The sequence below is a fragment of the Orcinus orca genome, chromosome 3 (genome assembly GCF_937001465.1).
Source record: "Orcinus orca chromosome 3, mOrcOrc1.1, whole genome shotgun sequence".
Lineage (NCBI taxonomy): Eukaryota > Metazoa > Chordata > Mammalia > Artiodactyla > Delphinidae > Orcinus > Orcinus orca.
Genome location: NC_064561.1, coordinates 170,975,084 through 171,001,078, shown reverse-complemented (window position 1 = coordinate 171,001,078; position 25,995 = coordinate 170,975,084). Strand labels below are relative to the sequence as shown.

At 43.9% G+C, this 25,995-nt stretch overlaps 1 protein-coding gene across 4 annotated transcripts in view; it reads right to left on the bottom strand.

The window, feature by feature from the left end:
* Window positions 1-25,995, bottom strand: part of MYO10 (myosin X) — a 221,120-nt gene that overhangs the window by 30,160 nt on the left and 164,965 nt on the right. For all 4 annotated transcript variants that reach the window (XM_049708320.1, XM_049708322.1, XM_049708321.1 and 1 more), the window contains 3 exons: window positions 6,336-6,460; window positions 6,129-6,243; window positions 345-451 (listed from right to left, as the gene is read on the bottom strand). In XM_049708320.1, coding sequence (XP_049564277.1) covers window positions 345-451; window positions 6,129-6,243; window positions 6,336-6,460 — 347 coding nt within the window. The remainder of the gene's footprint in view (window positions 1-344; window positions 452-6,128; window positions 6,244-6,335; window positions 6,461-25,995) is intronic.

Below are 25,995 nucleotides of genomic sequence, written 5' to 3'. Positions count from 1 at the left end.
TTTTCCCATTTCCTGCCCAGAACCCATCCAGGTCTATTTTAAATGAAAGCATGTGGCCAGGGCCACCCCACCTGGTGACACACACGGGGGACGCCTCCTCCTGTCCGTGCACTTTTTTTTTTTTTTTTTTTTTTTGCGGTACGCGGGCCTCTCACTGTTGTGGCCTCTCCCGTTGCGGAGCACAGGCTCCGGACGCGCATGCTCAGCGGCCATGGCTCACGGGCCCAGCCGCTCCACGGCATGTGGGATCTTCCCGGACCGGGGCACGAACCCGTGTCCCCTGCATCGGCAGGCGGACTCTCAACCACTGCGTCACCAGGGAAGCCCGTCCGCGCACTTCTTACCGTGCCAAGTAGCCCAAGACGTGGGCCCGGATCACCATGGCCGCCCGAGTCAGCTCCTCCTCCCGCCGCTTCTCCAGTTTCTGCTCCAAGGACTCGCGAAGGAAGACCTGCCCAGGAGAGAGCAACATGTCACATCCACAGAATGCGGCAGGCAGTGGTAAGGCATTGCTGAGTCAGCTGTGCCTTTGGTGGGTAAGGCTTTTTTCTTTCTCTGATTTGCTCCAAACACAAACAGCCATGGTGTCCAGCACAGGGAATCTCAAATTCCTGGTGGGGAGAGGAGTTTTTCTTTATTTTTTTTTTTAAACTTCCCATCTGTCACAGACTAAGATCTTTGTAAAATATAGTAAACAATATATTACTGGAAAGAAAAAACCAAAGGGGTATATAAAATCCAAGTCCCGTTTTTTCAGTTATTATTAGTTCAACAGGCATAAGAGGGCTGTGAAATTGCCTTTATAAATCCTTATCTCACTGTGGGCTGGGACAAATAGTTCATGGGCCAGCACCAGTGCCACAGTAAGTCTAAGTAAGAAGATATCTAGAGAGACTCCCTACATTAAGAAGGAGAAGGAGGGGGGAAGGGGGGGAAGAGAGGGAGGAGGAGAAGAAGAAAAGAAAGGACAAAAGAAAGAAAGGGAGGGGGAAAAAAATCCAAGAAATTTGTAAAATGTTACTTTGCCGTCACGTGGAAACGCTCCCTTCATGCCTGTCAAATGATTACGATCAAAGCGTCTTGGCCTCAAAAAATAATGCACATAAAAAAACTGACATTTAAGAATGTAATTCTATAAACTGTTTGCAATTAGAACTGGATCATTTAAGTTACCTCGGTTCAGCCATGGCAAGAAAAGTATCAGTAGAATCGGGACAAAGAGATTGTAACTATTTGCTGGCCTGTTTCTGCCCGTGGGCACCTCAATTCTAGGCTTACCATTTATCTAAGCCTAAGTGTGTCTGGTAATTGGCATTCGTATCAGAATTCCTAATATTTGAAAAGGTATGAAAATACTGAGACCCTCCCTCAATCGTGGTAGCTTTTAATTTTGTAATTTCCAATGTGATGCCTAAGGAAGTTTTGAATTATCTCCTAAAAACAAACAAATTTTTTCTTATGCTTTTCTGTTAACGGTCAGCTGGGGGCACTGGTCGGGGGCTGGTTAAACGACACACGCCCTCACTCATGATTTCTCAATTTATGCTCCAGTGAGTCATTCTGGCCTATGACGGTGCATTAGGTCCTCCTGATGCCACATTTCCCCAGACTCTCTGCCCTGGTGCTTCCAAGACATTTGGGCAGAAAAGCAAATAAAGAATCCCACCATCATGTGACTCACAGAACCTTACCCACTCCTGCTGTGGGTTCCTGTGGGTCAAACTCTCCCACCAAATAATTCTCTCGGAAAAGCTTTTCATACAATGCTCTTCCTATAATTGTAATTAATATGCTCTGCTGATGCATAAAGAGACTGCATCTTGAGCAAACAAACAAAAAAAAAGTTTAATGTAAGAAACAGCAGCTACGAGCATAAAGCTTGTTAATTCAGCAATGAGAAAAAGTTTTCAGAAATATGAAGCAGTTTTCATCAAGACTGGACTTCGAAGAAATATTTAAACTTCTCTTTGAGACGATTTTTTGATATTAAGGATCTCAGTCTAACGCTGTTGCTCTGGTTAGTGTTTAAAAGAAAAAGTAATGAAGTCAAATCTTGAACAAGAGTGGTGATGGTGGTGGTGACATCATAACACAAGAGCATCGATGCCAACGAGCAGTACATTTATCAGATGAACAAATAGGAAGCTTTATGAAGGAAAGAGCGTCTCACACCTTATCAGAAGTCAAGGGACTGTCTTGGTTGGAATCAGAGTCAGAGAAATACCTGCCTGAGTTTCATGCCCCTCAAAGAGAGCTCTATGCTCTGCCTATTAGATTTACTTTCACATCTTTATCTATCAATAGATTCTTTCCATAACCCGAAGGGCAAACGGAGTAAAATGCTTTAGAGACCTGACTTGGCTTCATTAAGAACATCCACCCTGAATTTATGCAACAACACACAGAAAGTGATGCCAGATCTTCCAGCCCAGTGGTGTCTGCTGCCACGTTGCCATGTTCCCAGGATGCAGCCAAGATCGAGTCAGCAGGATCCAGCTGCTGTGAGCGGAGGCACCGGCCTCGTCAGGCATCATCAAGCAGCTCAGGAAGGGGCAGTGCCCACTCAGGGGGCTGCTCGGCGAACCTTGACTCGATATCCAATACGAATAGTTTCTCATGGCTTTTCCTATCATTTGCTTAGAGAGCTCAAGAGCCGATGGATTATTCCAGTAAAATGTCTTTACAGAATACCTCTTGCAGGATTTATTGCCAGAGAAGAAATAAGGTCTGGCAATGTAGTCCACGGACCAGAAAAGTAAAACGTGCCGGAGCCACAAGGTAGAGGGGAAAGGCAAAACCAGGAAGAGAGAGGGGAGCAGCTGTTCACCTCCGTCTCCCTAAACTTGGCTTCTCAGCAGGGGCGTACAGCAGGATCTCCTGCTCGGGCTGTTCCAGAGGCTTGGACAGGCCTCCTAGCTTCTTTAGGGATGCTTCCCCAGCAGATAAGAATCCTTGCCTTCCAAAGACCAGCTGGGTTTTAAGCCAGTGAATTCAGACCTGGCGTCATGTTTAATTTGCTGACTACAGCACTGCCCACATTTCCCTCTGTCATGTAAGTGTTGACAGAAACTTCTTTACCAGAAGATCTAGATATTTTTTAGAGGTTCAAGGTTTAAATGCAAAGACCTCTGGTGGCAACACTGACTGAAACACTGCTAGAGTATAATTAAGTGTATAATTAAGTCAAATGTTGGTCAAGGTCAAGGCTATTTAGTGGATACAATTCAAATGCTCTCATGTTTCCATTTACTTCCTAATATTTACGCGAAATGATAAGCTTCCACCCCACTTCTGCTTCCAATGTGTCACCAATTAAAATTTAACTCCTCTTTAAAGATTTCCTTTTCTTGAATACTCTTCTGATCATGTCAATTCACAGTGAGCTCTCTCCTGGAGGTGTGTCCTTATTCCTTCAAGAGATCACACTGCATAATTTATCAGTTGTATGGGATGACTTATCTCCCAGAAACTTAGTAAACCGGGGGCAATGCCCATGTCTTTATGTCTCCGTATCCCTGTGCTACACCCAGTTCTAAGTCTTGCTGGGGCCTGATTTCCACCGTAAATTGTAAATGAAGTTGGATTGATTTTTTCAGAGCTCAGAAAAGAGACCGGTATTGGCTGGGTGAGTCAATAATCTTTGATGTTATTCCACGGTATAAGGCAGTGAGACAGGAGGAGGAGGATATCAGTTTATAGAGAATGTAATACCTTTTTAATTAAAAAAATCAGAGCAGACTATATTATACTGCCAAGAGCTCCACTTGAACCACCTTCTTTAGAAAGTTCTTTGAGTGACTCAACATACAACAATCTTGTGCCATCACTTATAGTTTTTTAGCATTTAACAGACACTGACTGAGCTCCTACTATGTGAACTCCTACTACGTGCATTGTGTTGTGTAGAAAAACGAACAATGAACTCTACATTCTCTATCGGGTGACTGTAGACAAGTCACCAGGCAATACCAAGAAAACATGACAGTATGTTAAGTGTTATAACAGGGCAGAAAACAGAAAGATGTCAATGACAGAGGAGGGGGCTTAGCCCAGTTCAGGGATGAGTTTTGGTTCAGGGTGCAGTGAAGAATGTCAAATAGGACTCCTGTCAAAGCCTGCATCTAAGCAGAGACTTGAAGGAGGAGTTGGCTAAACGGGGTGGAGGGGAGGGTGGAGAATTCCAGGTAAAGAGACCTATACACCTGGGAGGACACACCCCAAGGTGACCCCCAATGAGTTACACCCTTGTTTAATCCTATTAGTGTGGGTGGAACCCGTGACTTTCTTCTAGAACATGGCAAAGGTGATGGGATATCACTCTTTATGGATATGTTACATCATATAAGACTCCACCTTAGGAGACTGGAGCAGGAGTGTCTCCTGCTGGCCCTGAAGAAGTGGGAGGGCGTGGGAGGGGGTCAGGTGGTTAGAAACTGTGGGGGGACCTCTAGAAGCTGAGAGTGGCCCCAGGGCGCAGCCAGCAGGAAAAGAGGGTCCAGTGGGACTGCAGCCTCAGTCCTACAACTGCAAAGAATGGCATTCTAGAGCCACGTGAGATTGGAAGAGGACCCCAAGCTCCAGAAGGGAATGCAGCCCCAGCCGACACTCTGAGACCCTGACAGAGGACCAGCTAAGCTGTGCCTGGACCCCTGACCCATAGATACCATGAGGTAATTGGTGTGTGTTGTTAAAGCTGCTAAGTTTATGGCTGTCTGTTACGCAGCAATAGATAACTAATACAATACCTCTGCATGCCATCTCTACCTTGCTAGATGTTTGCATCTTAAATCCCTGGCCAGCTGAAATCCTTCAAGAGCAGAAGAGTGTGTTCATTATACACTTTCCTTTGCTAAGTGGGCTCCAGGTGATGCCTAAATACTTGTCTTTAATCTCACATCAATGTTATAGACTGAATGTTTGCCACCCCCCCACCCCCAATGTGCATGGTATTTGAAAGTCAGGCCTTTAGGAAGTAATTAGGTTTAGGAGGGTGGGGCCCCATGATAGGATTAGTGCCCTTATAAGAGGAGGAAGAGAGACCAGAAATCACTCTCCACCGTGTCAGGACACAGTAAGAAGGCAGCTGTCTATAAACCGGGAAGGAGACCTTCACCAGAACCTGACCATGCTGGCACCCTGATCTCAGAATTCCAGCCTCCAGAACTGTGTGAAATAAATGTCTGTGCTTAAGCCACCCTGTCTATGGTATTCTGTCAGAGAAGCTCTGAGATGAAGACAGTCAAACTGCAAGATATGTGTCTCTGTTTCCCTCTTCCTCCTCTTTCTTTTTTTTAAACAAAGAAACTCCTAGGTTAAAAACGTAATGTAAGCAGAAACTTTAAAATATTTCTCTGCTGCTCCATTCCTACTTGTAGAGTCAGGAGGATGAGGCTTGAGGAACACTTCTTACTTTTGAAGACAACCATACACTCAAAGGCCGACCCCCAGCTGCCTGCATTTCTGCCTCTCCTGTGTGAGAAGACCCTGGAGGTGGGTGGCAGAAGGAGAATGGAACCCCAAATAAGAGCTCTGGAAGGTCCCGATACAGGGACAAGAGGACATACTGCCAATTTTATGGTTAAGTTTTGCTGTTGAGGCCAGACTGCTTATCACTCAACTAAGGGGTAAAGGCCTCAGTCACACCTGCATGTTTAAAAAAACGGATTTCAACTTGGCTTTCCAGACTGGACTTTGGGTAACCTGCCGGATTTCGGACTACTTGCTGGTCTCCCACACAACAGCTCCTGTGATGCAGGGAGAACATTCAGTATTCTATTCTTATAATGCAAAGTTAGAAGGGTCTGGGGTATCACTTCTTAGATGCCAGAGGCTGCCCAGTTCTTCCCTGGCACTGAGTTGCCCATCAGCCAACATTTGTTGACTGACTGAATGAAAACACACGCACTTAGGATCCGATGCTTCAATGTGTCCCCAAGAACACAGCCCCTGAAAATCAAGGACTTCAGATAAAAGACTCATGTTGGGAGGACAAAGAGTATGGCTAGCGTGATACCATGCGTATCTTCCCAACACTGGAAAAACAGTTGGCTAGCAGTCATCACAGAACACCGAACTCAAACATCTCTCAGGGGGTTGATGGGACGGTCGTTCTTTCTCCGAAATTTTACCTTCGTCTTCCCCAGCTGCCACTCGCTGTTGGAGGTGTCATAGAGCTGCAGCAGGGCCGTGCACTTGCCCCTCACGTCCTCGGGCAGAGCCACGTTCCTCGTCAGCACCTTATATCTGCAAAAGAAGAATGCCCAGCGTCACCTTGTGCTAAAATCCTTTCCCCAGCCCCTCTGCAAAGAAAGAGGGTCTCTGCAGCTCTGTCTTGCCTTTTGTAAAAATCCTGGAAGGGTCTTCGGACAGCATACCCAGCTTTCCGGATCCTGACTGTCTCCAGCATCCCGGAGTACCGCAGCTGGTTGACCACAACTGCCTGTTCAAACTGGTCGGGCATCTAAAACATGCCAAGAGGTGAGAAGATGACGTTAACAAGACCGCACACACCCCCCCACCATGGTTTTACACACACACATTTTGAACCTACACAAATATACAAAACAGAAAACAAACCCCACCCCACATACCCATAGCCTAGCTGTAAGAGCCAGCACCCATGGCAATGCTGCCTACCATCCTTAGCCCACTTACTCCCTGACCTTGGATTTTTTTTTGAAGCGAGTCCCAGACAGTACACACTCTCATTTGTAAATATATCAGTATCACTTTTATTTTTTAATTTTTGGGCTGTGCTTTGCAGCATGCGGGATCAGTTCCCTGACCAGGGATGGAACCCGTGCCCCCTGCAGTGGAAGTGTGGACCACTGGACCGCCAGGGAAGTGTTCCAGTATCATTTTTTTAAATAGAACCACAACACTATCTTAAAAGATACCAAGAATTCACTGATATTAATATCCAGGTTCAAATTTCTGATTATTTTACAAATTTCATAAACGGACCACCATTTTTAATGCTATGTTTTCCAAAGAATCTTAAGTGTCATGCAAATATCACTTTATTTACTTTTCAAAATTCAATTTCCAGGCATTTTTTTTAGCTGAAGAATGCAGTGATCCAGTGAGGGCTGGGGGCGGGGTTAGGGGCTGGGGAGGAAGAGGAGAGCTTGTAAGTGGAGAAAACAGACAAAAATGAAAAAAAAAATTAATTTTCTCAATTTCTAGTCAGAAACCCCATTTATCGAGCTCCATGCTATGGTCACTAAATAAATTAATCCCAGAACATACAAACAAAAGACAGAGGAAATCAAGCCAGGACTTAACATTCTGAACCATATTCTCTTATCTGTTCAGTTGCCAAACAAACTGGTGTTGCTGACAGGACAATGGTCTTTCAGGGTAAAGCCCCAAAGTATGCCATTTCCCACTCACAGCTTTTTGGGCAGTGATTTGTGTTTTAATCCAAACACCCCATTCCCTTTAATTAATTCGTATTTTCTTATCTTACACAACTGTGTACAAAATGACTGAAAAATAGTGCCATAGAACACAAGTACATTGTTAAAAAGTGCAAAGACGGTAAGTGGCTTAAATTTGCGAGTCTTAAAAACACAGCCAGTCATTAACACGAAATCAGGCTGAAAGCCATGTTATTCTGTACGCTTTCCAAGCTAGCAAAAAAATAAATCTGAAGAATGCTCTGTAAACCTCCCTTGCAGCGTTTGATGGAAACGCTGCCATCATATCCAGCACGATGACTTGTCTCATATTTAATTTCTCCTACAAACGCTGGGGTCAGATGTCTCTACTCAGCAGTATTCTACCGGAGTCTAGCCAATAAATAAGGGCGAATATCCAAAGAACTGGGGCTCACTGGTTTCTGGTCTTAATTATTTCAAATATCCCTAGATGAGAAAGAATAAAATAAAAGCATGAAAAAATTAGCCTTGATAACTCCTTTCCCTTATCTTCGGATTGAAACACAGAGACAGAGGCAACTGTTCTGAGGGTATTTGGTTAAAATGCTTCTGTTAGATTTATTTGGGAATATAATCTGAACAGTAGCGATCCACAACGACCAGTAGAGAGCTAATATAAAACAAACACTGAATAAGGCATCAGACTTAGTTAACTTTGTTAATTCATAGAGAAATCTACGAATTTCATATTTAATCATTTGATGCTCAAAGACTTGTTAAATTAAAAAAAAAAACTCTCTAAATCTCTCTCAAACTTTCACTGTTCCTGACCCATACTTTTTTCCTTGCTCCTTTTCTTTCAATCTCTACTTAACAAAGTCCGTACAATTCCTTAGTTTGGCACTAGTTATTAAAACACTCTGAAAAATATTACTAAAGGGACACCCCATCCAAAAAGTCCAGCGGCACTTACCATCTTCCAGTCCCTCCAAGGAACATTCCACCTTCGGTTTGGCTCTCAGGCCAAAATTCATATGGAAAACAACTGCCACACTGACCTTTTCGCCACAGCTAAAGACACTGAACAATAATGAACACCATTCCTGTGCTTTAAAAAGTGCTCGGTCGCCATGACAACCCCTCCCATTCTCGGGCTAATTAGTGTGGTGTGGTTGTAGGATTTCATACAGCCTGGGGAGGGGAGGGAGGGTGGGAGGGAGCCACCAGGAGTAGCCACTCTTTCCAGGCTCCCATTGTGATTGTGTTTCTGCCCCTTCACAGAAATTTAACCGGGGGAAGGGGGATCTGTTCGCAGATTGTCGCCCTGGGCAACACACAGGGCAATCACGAGGGGAGTAGACCTGTATTTCCATTGGTGGGTCTCAACTTCCTTTTCTTTCTGGTGAATTTAATGTTCAAAGATGACACAGCTGGAGGGTGGACAAGTCCCAACTCAAAGGCATGTGGCCTTTCAAAACTTCAGCTAATGCACTCCAGTCTGTACTGGTAACTCGTTTTCCAGAACTGGAGGTCCTCCCTCCAAAGGCTGCCGGCAGTGTCCTAACTGTGAAGTTTTGATGGCCGACAGCAAGGGAGGATTTGGGAAGTAACCGTCATAAACCGGGGCAATGATAGTCCCAGGAGTCTGGTCTTGATCCGTTTACTGAATATAAATGATTAAACACCTACTACGCGCCAGGGTTTTGTGATTCATGCTTTCGGGGGAAACAAAAGGCGGGGGCTGGATTCTTTTTTGTCTTAAATCAAAACCCCTCACCAGAGCAGGACATGCATTCCAACTGATGAACCCACATGACACATCCTAATCACCCCAAGTGCATATATGACGTCAGGGTTCACTCTTGGTGCTGTACATTCTATGGGTTTTGATGACTATGTAATGACACGTGTCCATCATCAGAGCATCGCACAGAGTGGCTTTGCTGCCCTAAAAATCCTGTGCTTCATCTATTCACTTCTGCCTCTCCCCAACAGCTGGCAACCACTAATCTTTTTACTGTCTCCACAGCTTTTTTTTTTTAAGACTCATTTTTTTAAAGAGTGGTTTTAGGTTCCCAGCAAAATTGAGAGGAAGGTACAGAGATTTCCCTTATACCCTCTGACCCTCACTTGCATAGCCTCACAGGGCTGATTCTGTTTCCAAGGACCCTGACATTTAGGATGGTGACAGGTATGCCAAACATCACTACTTATTTGGTAGATGGCCTACTACAAAACCATACTAAACATTAAAGTTACGTTCCTTGGGAACACGGGACAAAGAAAAGTACTGAGGGGGTATGGGTGTCACGTGAATTTGAACCCAGGTCTGACCCAGAGTTTGGGCTCCCACAACTCCTACTCACTGCTGGAGGGGAAGGGACATTCTACACAGAGAACACAGCACGAACCAAAGCCAAGAGGTGGAAAGAGAACCTGGCACGTTCAGTAGTTCAGTCCGGGATGGAACGCGGAGGTGGACGGGGACCTGAGCTGTTGGTGGACACGGCACTCAAGTTTGATGCCACTGTTTCCAGGATCGCGAGCTGCCCGCCGGGGGCAGACCTGTGCTGTAGAAGGATCCCCGTGTTGGTAGCAGCAAAACTGGAAACAAGACCAGAGGCATGGCTGGGTCTATTTTGATATCAGGCCCATCATGAAGTGTTAGGCGGCCATTACAAAATAAGACCAAATAAAAGATGCCCCAGTTAACTCTCAAGCCTTTTTGAAAGGTGAGAAAAAGAACATGCAGAAAAGTATGTATAACAATGACCCCATCAAATAAAACACCTGCTCTATGTATGTACATGTGTGTGAAGATACACATTTAGAAACACAGTGTGCAGGAAAGGATAGGAGGAGACATGCCAGGCTGTTACTGAGTGGAGGGCACTACTATGGGTGGTGGGAAGAAGAGACAGCTGAGAAAAAAGGGGGGAAAATGAGACGGCACTAAAAGAGGGAAATAATCATGTATGTACAATATGAAAAATTTCTATTTGGCTATATATCTTTGAAGACAGTTAACTTTTTTTTTTTTTACAAAGTAAAAAAAACATCAGGTACAGAATGGATTGTAGAGGTCCTACTTTAAACAGCGTGGACACAGAGGCAGAGAAGCAGGGAGATCAGGGGCGAAGCTGCTGTAAGGGAACCTTAAAGTGCAAACGACCCAAATGTCCATCAACCGAGGAGAAGACAAACAAAATGGTCTATCCATAAAACGCAATATTACTGGCCGTAAAAAAATGAAGCGCTGCTACATGCTGCAACATGGATGAGCCTTGAGAACATTATACTAAGTGAACGAAGCCAGTTACGAAACACCACGTGTTACGTGATTCCATTCATGTGAGACGTCCAGGACAGGAAATCTACGGAGACAGAAGGTAGAGTGGTGGCTGCTAAGGGCTGGTGGAGGGGATGGGGAGACAGAGCGGGCACAGCCAAGAAGTAGGGCATTTCTTTTTTTATAAATTTATTTATCTTATTTCTTTATTTTTGGCTGCGTTGGGTCTTCATTGCTGCGTGGGCTTCCTCTAGTTGCAGCGGGAGAGGCCGCAGCGGTGAGAGGCCCGCGTACCACAAAAAAATAATAATAAAATACTGCATAGAGACAATAAGAAGTGTGATGGTGGACTTGGAAATAGTCACCTGTCCACGGTAAGAGGACACTCAATCTGCGCTTATTTAATTAAAGAAAACAGAATAGTTAATTACCTGTGGACCCTTGAAGTTCTAATGCTTTTCAGCATTTGAGGTCTCACAGAAACCAATGGAGAAGCCCTGAGAAGAGTCCAGGGAGAGGGGGTGGGGTGGGAATGCAGCCTGCCACGCCGAGGTCAGGGGGTGCCGGCAGGGGCCAGCCAGGACTGCAGAGAGAAGGAACTGTCCTCTGACGGCCAAAGTCACACACACTCTGATTAAGCATTACGTCGACTAGAAACCGAGTCAGCGGGTGGTGGGAAATCCAGCTCTACTGCTGAGGTTAGACCCTCTCCATGCCTCAGAGTCTCCTGAAGAGAAGAGACACCCTGAAGGGAGAGAACAAGCTGGACAAGGACGCAGGACTGGCACAGAAGTGACTCTTATTTCACTCTGCTGTCATCCACTGTTATGTAATATCACTTAACATGGATCTATGAGAGCAATTTTTTTTTAAATTTGATATCAGGGGAGAAAACTCTTCTCTCTAGAAGAAATGACATGCTTAATCTGACTCTACATTCATAAATTGATGACTATTATAACTCACGGTAACTTACTTACGCACCTTGTGCCAAAGAGGAATTAAGGCAAGACAAAATAAACTGAAAATAGATACAGTGATTAAAAGAGAACACACAGTAGAAAATGCATTGTATTACCCTTTTTGCCTCGGCTGACAGGAAGCTCAAAGTTAAGTTTCCTTCTCAATACTAACTTCTGTCAGCCAGGTATTTTATTTTGCCTTAATTTTTGAATCATTTTTCATAGATGTTAATCAACAGATTCTCAATTCCTTTAATACGCCTATATTATTTTTATAGTCTAAGACGGCAACCATAAAATACATAGTCTTAAAAACATTAATAATTTTTAAAAAGAAGAATTTTATTCTAACCTCAAAGATCTACTGATGATTATACACATAGACTTTCAAATGCTTGTTTAGCAGCCTTGCAGGAACCAAGTCCTCTTGTTTGTATGTGCGAGGTACCCACAGCAATCCTTCAACTCATACAGCACTCGAAGGCAGAAACCCGATGGGTGGGTTAGATGAGTAATATTATTGCATTTTGCGGATAAGGAAACTGGAAGTGAGCAAGGCTAAATGACTTGTTCAAACCAGTTAATATTTGCTTAAATCAAACAATTAAAGCTCAAAGAACTCTGCATTCCTGAAAACTAGTATGTGAATCAAACTTGATACGAACCATATTTTTCTACTGACGTGTTATAAAACCGGAGGCATATTTCCAGAGGATATAATTCTCAAAGGAGTGAGCTAGAAACTTCTTTAGGGAAAAGATTACAATGAAATCCGGGCAGAGAACGCACCCTATACTGTAGCATTTCCAGAACACTTGGTCTTTTGGGCACATGGAGACATTTTCTAAACACTTTAACACTAAGGAGGGGGCCTTAGGGACAACCTGTCAGGTGCTGACCTGGTGTAAATACAGGTGATATAAAAAATCACAATTCTAAGGGCCACGGCAATGTAGAACAGAAACTGGCACACGACACTGTGAGTGCAGCCAAATATCTATACACAGAAACAACTAGTGAACAGAGGACACCTTTTGGGAAATCAAATAGCAAACTGTGCAAATCTGTCTCCAGTCACTGGTCCCATTAACACAGACAACGAAAGGCTGACAACACCGTTACTTTGTGTCTCAGCGTCAGAGGACTGACAGAATTCAAATGTTCCTTGACTCGTGGTTGCGAGTCCACCTGCCTCTCCTCCCTGGATACCACCTGCCAAGGAAAGGCGCTCGAGAAGAGCCGATACACCACAGTGGACAGAAGAACACACTCAGAACACGTTGAACTCCATCCCGTGGAAGGAGCCCGCAGGTGACAACGTATTTAATGACGACGGCTTTTGCTTTAATAATAAATGCAACTTGATAATTCATGCGGGCGCTTCTGAACACAGGCTACAATTTATTTCCAGAAGTGGTCCTTCTCTCCCTTTTAAGAAGATGCTTAATTTATTCAAAGTCTAAGAACTAGCCACTTGATAGGATCTCAATGTCTTAGAGATGAGGTAAAAGTAAACATTACTTACTGTTTTCATCAATCAAAAGTATTTATTAAGAACCTTCCATTAACTGAGCAACCAGAGGCAACTGTATGGGACGACCCAGAGCAAACCCAGCCCCTGCTCTGACCCGACAAATGCAGGTTCTCTTTGGTTCCGATCTGCTTGGAATGCAATATGGAAGCAAGCCCTGGGCCTGGCCACACGGGTCCTCAGAGCACAGAGTAACCAGACGTGGGATCTGAGCATTATGCCAACACTTGTTTTATTGCCCTACCTTAGTAGCCTAATACAAAAATAATTTTTTAAAACTTTATATCGATAAGATTTACCTCCAACCCAACACTGGTAGATTGTTTCTCAAAGTGAGTGGTATAACATTCTAAAATTAATTAAAATGAAAGAGTTCTACTTTTCTCATTGTGTTTTTTAATGGCCCCTGACTGTCTTCCTCTGTGAAATACTGTAAACTTTATCTACCTACATACCAGCTCTGCATTGGAGGGACTTATTACACAGTCCGTATCGTGGAGGATTAGTATCCAGCATCCCAAGAAATGTAAAATAAGTTGATTCTTGGGTAAAACCATTACATGATTCTTCATTTTGCTAAGTAAACATTGTGGAGTGAGAGACACCAGGATTACAGAGACTATTTAATATATTAGGAATATTTGTATTTGCAGTATGATCATGGGATATGCCTTTACCCTAATTCAACTTTAAACACAAACAAGCAAACACATCTTTAGAAGCCTGATAACCCTTCATCAACTTTAAGAATTAAAAGTTACATTAGTGTTTACCAAGTCAGTTATGTCACACTTATAAGATATCATGCCCAACCTTACACTGAGTGGCGACAAGACTCCGGTCCTCACTCCCTACTAATTAACAACTTAACAAAAAATTAAGACGTGAGGCCTCTCCATCTTTATTTGCTGTCTTTGTTACATCAAATTCTCCAAAGCGGTTAATAAACAGCATGAGTTTATCATGCTTTGAACGGTTTTCAAAAGCATGGTTACTAAAGCAGCAGTATAACTTTCCTGACCTTGAAAAGGAAGTAAACAAAAGCCAATTAAACTAGAGACAAAGGGTCTTTGTCTCACATCAGTCATTTCTCTCCGGGGCAGTTCAACATTTGACACAGTTGTTGCCACTTGCTAAGTTCCATGTTCTGAGAAAAGAGGCCAACCGCATCCCCCTCCCAGGTGAGGAAGGGGAAGCATCATGGTTACGCGACTGGTTAAAGCTATTGGTCAGCCCCGGGGGGTCAGATTACAGAGCGTGGAAATTTCTCACTCACCCAGTACAGCCTTCCAACCACACCCTTCCCAGACGAGCACAGTTGAAAAGCAAGGAACTTCAAGCTCTGTTACAGGTGGAAACTGTGGTCCGCACCTCAGATCCACACAAACCCCAACTACTTAATGGGAAGAAAACTCTGAACATAAATAATATACACATGCGTACATGAAACCTTCCTAAGGCACAGCCTTAGCCCTATTATACCCCCACCCTGCTCCTGAACTTACAGCGCACCCCAAATTAAAACAAGGGCTTCAATTTCACATGGGAGGCCCCCCCCAGTAAGCTCCAATCTACCTCTCCAGTCAATACACCCACACACACCCTCCACGTTTTAGTCAAATTAGAGATAACTCTAGCTGTTTTCTGACTAAAACCTTCACTTCCTGTCTCATCTCGGCTGAAGCCAACTTCTCCACCTGAAATGTCCTCCCGTTGTCTCTAACTGTTGAGTTTCATGGATATTTTAGGGGTTTCTCAAATACTCCCTCCTCAATAAAACTGTTCAGGATGTATCCAACTGGTACCATCTGTGACCTTGTCCATGCTGTTCCTCCTGTCACATTTTTTTTAAAATTGAAGTATAGTTGATTTACACTGTTGTGTTAGTTTCAGCTGTATAGCGAAGTGATTCAGTTTTACATATATATTTCTTTTTCAGATTCTTTTCTATTATAGGTTATTACTAGACACTGAATATAGTTCCCTATGCTATGCAGTAGGTCCTCGTTATTTTATATATAATAATGTGTATTGGCTAATCCCAAACTCCTAATTCATCCCCCTCCCTTTTCCCCTTTAGTAACCATAAGTTTGTTTTCTATGTCTGTGAATCTATTTCTCACAATTTTTTTTTTATATCCATTAGACATATCCACGTGAACCTTCATAAGAGTATAAATTCCTTTGGGCAAGAGCTGAATCTTATGCGTTTCTCACTAAATTGCTGACCACTGGACTCGACACCTCAGATAGGTACCCACTTATCCTACTGTATTGCATAAATGAAAGGGTGGTCCTGTTTACAGCTGTTTCAATGTACTTGTTTGGTGACAACTTAGAAACAATATCAAAAGCACAGTACAAGAAAGGAAAAACTGCTAAGTTAGATTTCATTAAAATTAACTTCTCTGTGAAAGACATTGTTAAGACAATGAAAAGACAAGCAATACGCTGGGAAAATGTTTGAAAAATACATAGCTGAAAAAGACTGTAATCAAAATACACAAAGAACACTTACACGTTGACAATACAAAAAAAAACCCAATTTTTTAAAAAGGTAGAAGATCTGATCAGAGACACCATCAAAGAATCTATAGGGGTGACTAAGAAGCATATGGAAACACACTCAACAACAGATATCTCAGGAAACTGCAAATGAAAACAATGACATGCCACTGCACACCTATTAGAATGGTAAGATCCAGAAAACTGATTAATATCAAGTGCTGACAAGGATATGGAACAGCAGGAACCTTAACTCACAGCTGGCTGAATGCAAAACGATGCAGCCCATTTGGAAGACAGTTTCTTACAAAGCTAGACATAGTTTTAACATATAATCCAGCAATCACACTCCTAGGTACAGTCATTCCTCTGTACCTACAGGGGATTGGATCCAGGACCCCAGCCTCCATGTATACCAAAATCCACATATGTTCAAGTCCCTTATATTAAATGGTGTAGTATTTACATATAACCTATGCACATCCTCCTGTATACTTCATCTCTAGGTTACTTATAATACCTAATACAATGTAAATGCTACCTAGATAGCTATATAAATATAATGTAACTGCTATGTAAAGAGTTGCCGGCATGTGACAAATCCATGTTTTTCTTTTTGGAACTTTCTGGAATTTTTTCTCCTGAATATTTTTGATCTGAGCTTGGTTGAATTCCCGGATGTGAAACCCTTGGATCAGGAGGGCTGACTGTATTTACCCAACTGAGTTGAACACTTATATTCACACAGAAACATACACGTGAATGTTCATAACAGGTTTATTCATAACCATCAAAAGCTGGAAGCAATCATCATGTCCTTCAACAGGTGAATGAAAAAGAAACTGGGGTACATTCATTCAACTGAATATTATTCAGATTTTTTTTATTAAAAAAAAGCTGTCAAGCCCTCAAAAGACACAGAGGAACCTTACATACATAGTGCTAAGTGTACGTATGTGATTCCAATTGCATGACACTCTGAATAAGGCAAAGCTATAGAGATGGTAGAAAAATGAGTGGTTGTCAGGACCTGGGGGAGGGCTGAATAGATAAAGAAGAGGAAAATTCTAGGTTGGGGAAACTATTCCCTATGATACCATAACGGTGGCTCCGTGACATGATACATTTGTCAAAATCCGCAGAACTTTACAGCAAAAGAATGAACCCTGTAGGATCATCCCAGGAAATAACTCAGATTGTCACAAAAGAATCTAAATGTATTACAAATGTATGAAACAACATCACAGGGAAGGACTGGGGGGAAAACCTGCAACTAAAGTAGCTTTGGACATGGATTCTATTCAGTCTAAGACTTAGAGGCAAAAGGAGTTGCGATACTGATACCACTATATGTTTACACTGGAATGGAACAATTAAATAGATGGATGGCGGAAGAAAACCTTAACGAAACTAATGCTGCCCAACTAGAGTTGATTTACTTTCATGAGAACAGCAGCAGAAAAACCCAACTCTAATGCTGGCTTGACCTCAACTCTAAAGCGTACCAGTCACAAGGTCCAAGCAGTCCTCAAAATGTGTTTCTAGAGAACAAGCCGAAAACACAGCTCAATACCCGCCTATTTTTTTCAGCTGTTCATATGACACAACTGGAATGTGTTTCTATGGGAAAGAGTTCAGGTCAAGATGCACTGAAGGCACTTTTCAGCATAGTATTTAATGAGGACAGATGTAAAAGACATTGGGAGATACAAGTAAAGCCTTGTTTTCTCCATTATCATTAAATGAAAGAATAATGCATGCAAAGGTTTTTTTTTTTTTAATCAAAAATATAGAGAATATATGTAACGAAAACCCCACAGCTCTCCTGGAGAAAACCACCCTTGCCAGTTTCCTGTGTTTTCTTCCAGACGTATTCTATGCATGTATAAATGTAGGACTGTGTGTGCATGTATACAGATGCATGCGTGCACATACAAATAAATACAAGCTTCATTTTTTTTTTTTTTTAAAAAAAAAGCAAAGACATGTTTGACGTTTTGCTCTATTTGCCTCAGATCATCCTGGAGAATTCCCTGTGAGGACACACAGATCTCCCGTGTTTTTTCCCAGCAGCACACTGTCATTCCTAGAATGTGTCTAATCAGCTCCCTATGGAGGGACATTTAGGTTGGTTCTACCCTTTGCTGTTTTCTGTTCAGCTTTTACTGAATGAAAGGAAATAAAGTGGAACCCTGGAGTCCCCACACCAGGAAATTTCCTGTCAACACTTCCATCCCTGGCTCCATCCCTGACGCCCTTTGTTTCATGGTGGATGCATTTCTGTACTTTTGGTGCCAACGGTTAGGAGCCCCCCACAGAATAGGAAGGTGATCACCGCAGTGTGAAGCTTTATACCCTCCTCTATCTCTGCCCAACCTCTACCTCTAAGGAAAGGTGATTACTGAGATGCCTTATATGTGAGACAGGCTCTTGTTCTACGAAAGGGTGACACTGTGGACTCCCTGTTTATATTGTGTCAACATCAGTTTGACATTTTAATCAATCAGTCAGAAACTAATTACTGATGAGAAGAATAACTTGCAATTTAATTCTGCCAACTTTCTATTACGTTCCAGCATGTCAGACCATGGAATTTGGGGAGTTTATCTGCCACACTGTATAACAAGGTCATTTAGTAGTATTTCTAGTCCAAATGATGGCTAGAAACCTAAAGGGATGGCTTATGATAAAAAGTGGTGTGTTTAATAAAAACAGCGGCTACCTATTCATGGAACAGCGACCCATTTCCGCTCTACATGTATCTCTCGTAACCCTTACAGCCACCCTATGAGTTAAATCAGTCCATGATGATCAAATTAAATTTGTGATATAAGGTGAGGAGAGGCAGCCATTTGGGAAATGCTATTAGCTGGCATTTGCACAGCACTGTATAGACCAGATGTCATGTGTTCATCTCTGCCGCCCCGTGAGGTGGGCAGGGCAGCTATCAGCATCTTCATTAAACAGGTCCAAAGAATGAGTGATCTGAGCCACATCACACCGCAGTTACCAAGACAGAGGAACAATAGGTACCCACTTCTTCCAACATCAGAATCTCTGCAGCTTCTGCCAAAGCTTCCCTAGAATGCTGTAACTCCTCTACTTATCCACAAGTTCAAGTCCAAAGAGACTTCGTGTGAGTAGATGCTCTGAGCGTCTGTGGGTGGCCGATGTGCATCTGTTCTGGTGCCCGGATTAGACTGTGTTTATGGATCTCTAGGGTGGTGGTGGTAGTAGTAGCAGAACTACTCCTATTAGTAGTAACAGACTGGTAGCAGCAGCAGTCATGGCAGCAGTAAGAATGAAGGCTCACGTGTGCCAAGGACTAAGTGCCACGCACCAGGCTCACTTTGTAATGCTAGCTTTTCTTGAACTTTGGCAACTCTGAGGTAGCGATCATCCTCATTCCCGTTTTACTGATGCCTAACCTGAGGCACAGAGAGGTTAATTAACTTATCTAGGGTCACGAAGCTCCTCTGAGACAGAGCCAGGGGAGAGTGAGGGTCAAGTCTGCATTAAAGCCACTAGCTACACTGCTCCTCTGCAAGGTGCAAGTTCAGGAGGCGGGGTGGGAAGTTCCTGTAGCTCCAGAGTATTCATTGTTTAACAATGGAGTTTGTTTCCTGATACATTTGCCCTAAATATTCCTGAATGAAATTCATCACAATAGCTATCTTGGTAGCAGACTTTAAGCCAAAACAGAAATCAACTTCTGAAGATTAAACACACATGAGACAATACATTCAGTTAGAGTAGGGGCTGGCAAAGAACAGCCTTGGGGCCACATCTGGGCTGCCATCTGTTTTGTAAATAAAGTTTTATTGGAACACTGCCATGCATTGTAACTGCTTTCACACGACAGTGGCAAAGCCTAAAATATTTCCTATCTTGTCAATTACAGAAGAAGTTTGCCAACCTGAGCTGGAGAATGAAAGCCAGGGAAACGGCGCACTCAAATAGTACAAACTGAACTGTGTTCCAAAGGTAATTTTATATACCAGGTTTCGAGAAATCAATACGGAAATAAAATAAAAAATACGTCAATAATTTTGAAATTTATTACATGTTGAAATAACATTTCGGATTTGTTGGGCTAAAGCCTAATTTCACAAAATTTTTTTTTAAGTGTGGCTATTGGAAAAATTTTAATTACATACATGACTCACATCTTACTTCTACTGGGTAGTGCTGCCCTAATAAATGAGGCTGAACCTCTGCTCTATAAGGACGTGGACAGCTTGATACTATATTCTACTTGCATTTGTTTGAAACTTGGAGCACCTTTTACATAAATGAACTGTCAGACTATTTTAATACACGGCTTAAAGAGAGACAAATAACACATACTTCTTCTCATTGAAAACATTACCCATCGTTCAAAGGTGAAAACCAACACTCCCACAAATAACGTGAAACAGAAGAGACCTCATGAAGAGTTTTCCTGAGGCCAATGACTCTAAACAAAGAAATGAGACGCGAAGAATTTCCATTAACTTCAAATAAAGTGTGAAATATCAACACAATGACTCTCAAACAAAATATGGTAATTTCATTTTCCGAATGAATTTATGTTTCGTTTCCAAAGTCACTCCAGAATATTCCGGGGGCATCACATTTGTTTTATTTAATTGGCCTCTCACTGTTGTGGCCTCTCCCGTTGCAGAGCACAGGCTCCGGACACGCAGGCTCGGCGGCCATGGCTCACGGGCCCAGCCGCTCAGCGGCATGTGGGATCTTCCCGGATCGGGGCACGAACCTGCGTCCCCTGCATCGGCAGGCGGACTCTCAACCACTGCGCCACCAGGGAAGCCCTGTTTTATTTTTAACAAGTCAGTGAACCCAGAATCTTCAGCACCCAGAAACAGAGCACCACTGGGGGAAGCTGTAACAAAGTTAGATTGAACAGGCCAGAATGGGAACACAGACATTGTGATCTTTTTTCCCCCAAACTTGGCAAGTAAATGCTTCCAAAGGCTATATGCCTAACAGCTCCCAATGTTTGGCCCGAGCACCTTAAGTGGGTCCGTGGGACACTTCCTCTTTTGAATCTTAGCTGCCATTGTGGCCATGTCACAAACTTGTTTCCAAACCGCATAAATGTCCTGAAAACCACACGTATTAACATTTGGCCGAGCGCTTCCTTGAGTTACAAGAATACAGGCCTCCTCCATGGCTTCTTTCTTCCATTCTTATGCCTTTCCGGTTTCCTGCCTTTAACAACCGGCCCTGCACCTGCTGCTCTGACCGCCCTTCCTCCCGCTGGCTGTGCATGTTGAATATTGCTCACTGCTGGGTTTCCTCTCCTCCCCTGCATACAAGGGAAGCAGGCAGACACCCCCGCTCTGCCTCGCTCTGGGCCATGAATTCCCAGCAAACCCTGCAGGAACTTCCTGGTCTTCGTGCCTGCACGTCAGACCCCTCATGGGATGAGGCCCCCCGGTGCCCTCTGCCACTCACGTGGGGAAGACAGAAAGAAGTGTGTTCCTGCAAAAATGAGACCCCCCCTGGATCGCTAACAGTGGAGCTGGCGTTCAATTCTCACCACTGAAAAGAAGAGATGGTTTCCCTCCTAAATTAAACTCGAGAAGCAGCAAACAATGGTATCTATTATTTAAATATGGGTGACTCTGTACAAAGGATCTTCGTTACCTTAATTGAATCTGAAAGAACCCTATTAAGGCAAGCGGGCAAGCCAGGAAGATTATTCCATCACACGCATGGAGGAGGTGAATCGGATACAACTTGTGTGCTGTGCCCAAGGTCACGTGACTGGCAAGCACTAGGACCTCTGTCTAGATTCTGGGCTCTTCCTTCTTGTAGGAAAACCAGGTGGGCATGACTCCAAGTGTGGCCTGTGACAGGTGCCAGGCCATGAGGAGATGGACACCAAAAGTGGGAAGCATTTAAGAACTTCTACAGCAAGATGACATGGCCACATCATCTTTATTCTATTTTACAAAAGTACCAGTCTGGACTTCCCTGGTGGTCCAGTGGGTGGGATGCCGCCCTTCTACTGCAGGGGGCACGGGTTTGATCCCTGCTGGGGAACTGAGATCCTGCATGCCACGTGGCGTGGTATTCAAAAAAAAAAAAAAAAAAAAAAAAAAGGCACCAGTCCACAACGAATTGGCAAGAATAAAGAGAAGCTCTCTCTTGCTATATATAATTTGAGAGGTGCTGCTTTAGGAGGTACCAATGTCCATTTTGGGTAATCCTAAGAAACTTCTTGATAATCATGTGTACACAAACCTGCCATTATTACCGTATTATCAATTTTGCATGAAGGACTAGACTTATTCCCCTTTCTATTGTTTAACATCAAATCAGGCTCAACAGATAAGGAAAGTGTACTTATCTAAATGCTTTCTCAAAACTGTTACAAGCATAAAGTGCCTATTCAGAAAATCTGATATCACATCTCTGTTAAAAAAAGTTCTCGGAACTGTACACAAGATAAAATCCAAACATTTGTCTTTCTGCATTTCCAGCTTCATCCCCTCCACTCCTCGTCTCAAGTTTTATTCTCCAGTGGGGCCCGTGAAGCCTCCCTTGTTAATGGAACTCCCACTGTACTCAGGGCAGCTGTCCTGGGAGTGAGATCATTCTAAGTCAACTCTGCAAACCCATTCACCTTTGCCAGATATTCACTCTAACTTCCTGTGGAGTGAGGCTCAGCCCCAGGCCCCAGGCTGGCCCTAGAACCAAGCAGAGAAGCCAGCACCAGGGAGATGTGAGGCAAATCTACTGAGATTCATTTTTTTTCTTCTTCCTAATAAAAGGAGAGCCATTCCTTTTGGCCCAGCCCCGATTCCTTTCAGAGGTAATGCTTACTCCAAGAGGCCAAAGCCTTTGTTTGCTTTATTCAGAGACGCATCCCAAGAGTACAACAGATCCTCAAAAACTATCTGTTGAAAGAACTGAATAAGGACGTTCTGTGAGGATGTGATAGCTGCCACTATGGCAGCCATTTTGCAACCTTGAGGAAGGACCAAGGGAATTGCAGACGCATCGCTGTGAAGCCGTAATATTGTGAAGCCTCTAAACAAACGCTTCTTCTAAAATGTGATCCTTATGTATTTGTATGCTGTGTAGGTCACTGTTGGCCAAGTTATTTTGTGTCCCGTCACTGAAGAGTTGGGGTCTGCCCAAAGGGACATCAAGGGTATTGTGTGTGCGTGTGACACACTTGTGTGGTCTCTTGGTAGATGGACGAGGTCCTGTGGAGGAAGGGAAGGATCACCCCTAGGAAGGAGGGGGCGCCAGTGAGGAACGGGCTTAGACTCCAGAGAGATCAAGATCCATGGTGAAAACGCGAGGCTGATGTATGGCTTAATGCTCTACAGCGGTTAATACCGTCAGCCGCAAAAACACTCAGAAGGCGAATGAGCAATGGAGCAGAGGTCAGCAGTGGCGACGTGAGCTGGTGTGTTGTGTCAAAGCCAGACAGACATCCCAGGGTTGTGGTCAAGTTCAAATCTAGGTCAGGGAAGACAGAATCAAAGACAGAATGCATGGACCCAGGTTCCATGGCCACGGTGAGAACCGCTAGGTGGCGGCCTCATTGGAAGCGGCCAAATAGGCAGGAGGCCCGGGACAGGGTGGCGCCAGGAAGGTGGTTCTCAAAGTGTAGCGAAGACCTGACAAAGTGGGGGAGACGGGATGCTGCGGAGGAGGAGGGCGGGCAAGCTGGCTAAGAGCCGGTGTTCTCAGGCCCCGGCTGGTTCTCAAGGTGAGGTCACGTGCAGAAGTGGGAAGCTGACATCACGCTAGGGGTGTGGGAAGGCTTCGAGGGAGGGAGGCGAGAGCAGGGAGGTCTCCTCCTCCGAGGCTGGTGCAAACGTGCCCTAGAATTCACCGGAGCACTTTTCTCAATACTGTCCAGCAAACCATGGAGTCTGAGAAAGAGGAGGACAAGAGCATCACCCAAGATGAGGCTGCCCATCTGCAGGGAGGCGAGGTCGGCGAGCCAAGGGACCTTACAGACGCCACAAGTTCATGACTAAATGGCTCACGCCTCCTCCCAGACCTGGGACATTGTTTTGTGGCCGGGCTCAGCTTGTGATCATTCGAAGCTGGCCATGTGATGGTTTGAGCACTCTTTAAAATATGTGGGCCCACCAACGAAAGGCCCACCAACGAATCCAACTGAGGCAAGAAGATAATGAAATCCCAATGCAGGTTCACGATCAAGAGAAACTAAGGGACTGAGGTCTACACGAAGAAAAGCAACGTGTTCACTCGATGAGGGAGTAAAAATAATGGACGGACGAGACGGCCGGTTGGAGGGCAAATTTAAACTCTGAATAGGCCACATACATGTAAAATTAGGGGTTCGTAGATCAAGATTTAAAAAAAAAATTGAGGGCTTCCCTGGTGGTGCAGTGGTTGAGAGTCCGCCTGCCGATGCAGGGGACACGGGTTCGTGCCCCGGTCCGGGAAGATCCCACATGCCGCGGAGCGGCTGGGCCCGTGAGCCATGGTCGCTGAGCCTGCGCGTCCGGAGCCTGTGCTCCGCAACGGGAGAGGCCACAGCAGTGAGAGGGCCGCGTACCGCAAAAAAAAAAAAAAAAAAAAAAAAAAAAAAAAGATCATCCTGTCAGTTAATATGTGTTGAAAGACAACCTCAGAAAAACACAGAAAAAGTGGGGAGGGAGGGAAGGACTAAAGGTTTGTCCTAAATCAGACCACAAACCGTGGTAAAGCCAACAACGGAAGGTCCAAACCTTAGCGTAAACCCCATCTGGAAATCCTCACAGAACAGCCTCCCTCTTGGGTATAATCTGTTGCCATTTTATCTAACGAATGTAATTAAATGCTTTTTAACTTGCTAAACTAAACTTGAATCTCTCTCTGTCCACTGCTGTTCTATTTCTACTTCTCCATCCCCCATTACTGAACAGGTCACAGTCCCCTTTTATTCAGACTCGCTGTGAAAAACCATGCTGAGAAATACAAATTAGGGAAGCAGCTGTCGCTCTCTGTAGATGCTGGCAAGGAGGCTCAAATCAGTGATGAAAATGCTAAAATAGCTGTGAAACTTACCCAGTGGTTTATACCATCACCAAGGTCATGTCGATGTGACAAGGATGCTAAGGATGAAAATGTACGGCAGGGGGTGAGGAGGAAAGAAAGAGAGGATGGTGTCCAGTAGGCAGACAGTCACCTACGTCCAGGAAAACGTGTCACGCTGACAGCTGCAATACTCGGCCAGAGTTATGACTTTTACAACGCTACATCAGTAGGTACTAAGACATGCCATCATGGCAGCGTTACTCAGCGTACAGAAATAATCCAGAGCACATACTTCTATGGTTTCTTGCTTGAACGTATTTGAACTTCCGAGACAAAAAAACTTCTGACCCCCTGGAAACCAGAGGTCATTCACCATACTTAGTTCCAAAAAAAAGCGGTTCTTTTTAAAAAATGAGGGTGCAGAGGAGAACAATGGTTTTTAGAGGCAAATGAATAAAAAGCCATACTGGGACCAAAGAGTTTGAACTGTCATAAAAAGTAGGAAAATAAAAATGGCACCTCGGGAAAATTTGAGCCTAAGCCCAGAAATGTCAAATATTAGAAAAAATATGATTTCACCAGATTCATGTTAGTTGAGAGCTGGAAGGAGTTTGAGAAATCACCCCATCTCACCACCCCATTTGTACAGGAAGAAACTGAGCAGAAGCTACCACTCTATGTTTGCTTAAAAGAATTCACTAAGCAAAGAGCCACCTCTTTGATAATGGATGTAGCTGATTTATAAATATTCATCAATACAGGCTGGGCTAACAGAAAAAAGTCAAATGGAGAACTTTACTTGAAAACTGTTCCACACGGTCTTCTCTGAGAAAAGTGGCATCGTATTGGCATGTCCTTGGTAAATTCTACTTTCCCAAAGGAAAATGAGGGTCTGGTGAGAAGGGGACATGGGGAGTGCAGCTTCCTAGGAGTCCTTTCTCTTGCTTATTCATGTATTAAACTGGTTGTCTGCAAGTCATAATGGGAAATTAGCCAGCCTTAGACACAGCCAATATCTGTTAAGTATAAATTAGGAACGCCACAAAATATTCCGCTGAGCAGTTGGAAGTTGCTAGGAAACGGGAGGTCAGGCGATGCCCAAAGGCCAGGTTATTCCCATCCCTGGGGCCTGGACAGGACTGGTTCATGCTGGAGCCCCAGCATCGCAGAGCCAGACCACAGGCTTCTGAATCATGTGAGTCAAGATGCTTAAATCTGGATGCCCCTCTTGGCCTTCTACTTGGGGAAAGGACCCAATGAGAAAATCCAAGGAAGACACAGGAAACAGAAAACATAAATATGACAATAATACACTCT